This window comes from Homalodisca vitripennis, unplaced genomic scaffold, assembly GCF_021130785.1.
Source record: "Homalodisca vitripennis isolate AUS2020 unplaced genomic scaffold, UT_GWSS_2.1 ScUCBcl_9449;HRSCAF=17945, whole genome shotgun sequence".
Taxonomy (NCBI): domain Eukaryota; kingdom Metazoa; phylum Arthropoda; class Insecta; order Hemiptera; family Cicadellidae; genus Homalodisca; species Homalodisca vitripennis.
In genome coordinates this window covers 16,795-20,669 of record NW_025785558.1, presented here as the reverse complement: position 1 = coordinate 20,669, position 3,875 = coordinate 16,795, and the positions used below count along the sequence as shown (strand labels likewise).

Sequence of the window (3,875 nt, the reverse complement as noted above, 5' to 3'; positions counted from 1 at the left end):
AATTAAATTTCCTCATCAAATCAAAGTTTTGGTAAGCGATAGCAAATAGTATGACTTTTTATTCGGTTTGTGCCTTTTTAGACTTATGTTTTGAATTTTACACTGGTTTTCTCAAATACTACTTAACTTAAAATTCTGGATCATTTTCTATTCTATTTATCAGTTGAAAAACTATAATAAAAGATTTATTTTGCCACATAATCTACCTTACCAGAATTTCAGGATGACCACGTATTACATGGTAAGCTTAAATCCGGGCGAAAGTTTTCGCTACAAGCTATTAAGGACGCATGCGAATCTAAATTTCATTCATTATTTTTACATTTAGCATGACCTACCACAGTTTCTGCATATCAGTCATGAGTCGGCGCTCAGAGAGTGAAGGTCGCAGAGATAACGCTGTGTGCCGGTCGTTCTAAGCCTAACCTGTATATGCCAGTTAGTGAAAGCTTTCTATTTATTTTCTACTTTGTATACTTATTTTGGTGTTTACATCGACAATATTTTATTTCGCTGGTTCGCTATTATTTTTTCAAACATGGCTGTTTTGTGACGTGTGTGTGAAACCTGTGAAATCTAACCAAGTTAAGTTGCAGTGCAGTGACTGCAAAAAGGAGTTCCATGCGCAGTGTTACAACTATAGTAGGGCTGACGTAGAATGTCTAAATGCAGAGGGTTTACCATGGAGGTGTAAGCCTTGTAGTGCAGTAAGAAGGAAAAGTCTTCGTTTTGATGCTGAAGTTACTGAGGGGTCGCTCACTTTGGAGGATGTAATGCAGAAAATCATAGAAATCGCTGATAACCAGAAAAAGCAAGAGGCGGACTTTAATAAGGCCTACGAACACATGAATGAAAAATTGGAAGGAAATACGAGGGCAGTGATTGAGCATAAGGAGTCCATTGATAAATGTTTGAAGATAGTAGATGAAATAATAGCAGAAAACAATAGATTAACACGTAAAGTTTCTGAGCTTGAGCGTAAGATCGAAGACATGGAGCAATACTCGAGGCTGAACGCGGTCGAAATCCATGGAGTTCCTGAGAGCAAGAATGAGGATGTTGTGCAAGTGATCAAGGATGTCGGGAAAGGTTTGGATATGGATATAACTGACTCGATGATAGATGCCTGTCATCGACTGGGGAGACGATCTGAACCTGGAAGTCCACCACCTGGTATAATAGTGAAGTTTGTTAGACGTCTAGACAAGGAGGAACTTCTGAAGAAACGTCGTGTGAAATCCAACTTCTCGACCAGACACATGAACTTGACAATGGATCAGCCTGTGTACCTGAACGAGTCCCTTTCACTTACAAGGCGGAGGCTGTTCGCGGAGGCGAGGAAGGCAAAGAAGGACAAAGGATACAGGTTCCTGTGGGTCCGCAACGGGAAGATCCTCATGCGCAAAGAAGAGAAGAGTCCAGTGATTCAGGTGACCTGTCAGGCTGACATAGCTAACCTGTAGGTTGTAACGATAATGGTAATCACCTTCCAAAGATCAATTTTGAGTTACCGGTGTATTACTAAGCTATTATACCTTAGTTTGATTTTTTATAAGAAAATTTATAAACCAAGTAATTATTTAAAATGCAATTTTTATTTATCCGATTATATATAGTTTTTACTTTAATAGTATTGATTTTCTGAGATATAGCCTTATTATTATTATCTGTTTCATTCTTGATTCAGGTTTTTTACATTTTATGTAACAATAAATGGAAAATAATGTAGTAATATTTCATCAGAATATTAGAAGGATAAAAGCAAACTTTGATCTATTTTTCAGCTGAAATGATAAGTAACAATTTTTCTACTGACATAATAATTTTATCTGAAATTTGGATAAATTCTAATGAAGTTAATTTATATAATTTAAATAATTATAATGTATATTTTTAATGTAATGAACAACATAGGGCGGGTGGTATGCTATAGCAATTTATTTTAAAAAGTCATTGATTAAACGTTAGTAAATTAGAATCTATCTTGTCAATCAGCTGATTTGCTCATGTTGTCGTTGAAAATAATGGGTTTAAAAAAAAAAAAAAAAAGTTTTCATTGATCGCTATTTATAGATTGCAGTCCCCTTTTACATGCGGATGTTTTTCGTTGATGATATGAAAATGTTGTTCAACAGGAATGAATAATACTTTTAAAAAAATTATTAAAAAAATTTATTGTGGGTCGGAGATGTAAATATAAATATTTTGGATTGTTATAATTTTAAAACCAGCAACGTATCATATACAGTAGTTTTATGCCAATTAATGGTTTAGAAAACTGTGTTGAATGAACCAACTAGAATAACATAATGAGTCAAAAACTTGTATAGGACATGTGTTTGTAAGGCTTTCTGAATAAAGGGGTGTTGTAAATGTAGAAGCAAGTGTTAGGCATCTGGACATAACAGGACCACTCACTCGTGCAAGTACAAGTGTGCGTGTTGGGGGGTGGGCGGAGGGGAGCGGAGCTGTGCCTCCCCGTCCCTTCCGCTCATCGCTGCCGCACTGAGTTACAAAACGTTTGGAAAAACTGTTGATCAGAACAGACGCTGTCTGGACACCGGGTGTATGGTCGGCTTGATGCGTCATCTGCATTCGATGAGTTTTTTGAACGTATTGGAGACGTTCTTAATTGAAAGTAAGGTTGAAGGTTAAATCTAATTATTCATCTTTTCACTAAAATCAAGCCTTGGATTAATGGATTACATTTGCATTGGAAAATAAAGAAAAGAAATCATCTATTTAAATTAGTATAAAAAAGCACCCTCAAAATGTGGAATTAAAAAAATATTATTCAGCGTTTAGAAATAAGTTAAAAATTATATGATATTAAGGTCCTCAAAAAATAAATATTACAAATAATCAATTTGAGACTAAGTAAAGGAAACTCGAAATCTACATGGAAATTAAGTGAATAAATTACCAGGTCCTAGGAAGAGAAAAAAATGATTGTCAGATAAAAGTTCAAATTATTGATGATGATGTTGTTGGATGAACCCTTTGTAGTAGCTATTGAATTTAACTCTTTCTTTTTTGATATAGTAAATCAAAATATAAATTTCAAATTCACAAATCAGTAATAATTTCTTAAATCTGCCTTATAAAAAACCAGGGTTTTAAATAGAATAGAAAGAAAAGTCAATATATTTAGAACCAGTATTACTCAAGAGATGTTTATACTTACAATTGATTCTCTAAAAACAAACAGTGCTGCAGGTGTAGATGGAATTAGTTCTGTCTTATTGATAGAAAATAAAATACTTAAAAAGTATTGATGTGTTTCTTAACGTATATCATAAACTTAAGTTTTACTACTGGAGTTTTTCCAGAAAAACTTAAACTTGCTGTAGCTGATAGCTATATACAAGAATGGATCCAAAACACAATGTAACAGTTACAGGCCAATATCCTTGTTGTCATGTTTCTCCAAGGTATTTGAGAAATTTAATGAAAAAAAAAAAGATAATAGGTTTTTTGCAAAATACAAACTTTTTTTAGCTGCAACCAAATTTGGATATAGATCTCCGCCCCCCCCCTCGGGCTAAATACCGAGCATGCTTTAATTAATTTTATGACTGATTTACACAATGGGTTAAATGAAGGGAAGTGCAGGTGGGAGGATTTATTTTGGACATTTGGAAGGCATTTGATACGGTTAATCATAATATTCTTCTGGACAAACCTGAATTTCGTGTGGTATTAGGAGGTTATTGTTCATAAATTAAATGGTTTGAAAAGCTATCTTTTTGAAGAGAAAACAATGTGTTAATGTAAGTTCAGTGTGTTGAGTAACTTGGGTGAGATAACAAAGTGGTGTTCCGCAGGGGGTTCGGTATTTGGGTGACACTATTGTTTATAATTTTATATAAATGATT

At 34.1% G+C, this 3,875-nt stretch overlaps 1 protein-coding gene across 1 annotated transcript; it reads left to right on the top strand.

The window, feature by feature from the left end:
- Nucleotides 1-773: 773 nt before the first annotated feature.
- LOC124374646 lies at nt 774-1,463 on the top strand. The gene has a single exon (XM_046832822.1). It carries the CDS (start codon nt 774-776, stop codon nt 1,461-1,463), a length of 690 nt encoding a protein of 229 aa, XP_046688778.1.
- The last annotated feature ends 2,412 nt before the right edge of the window (nt 1,464-3,875 follow it).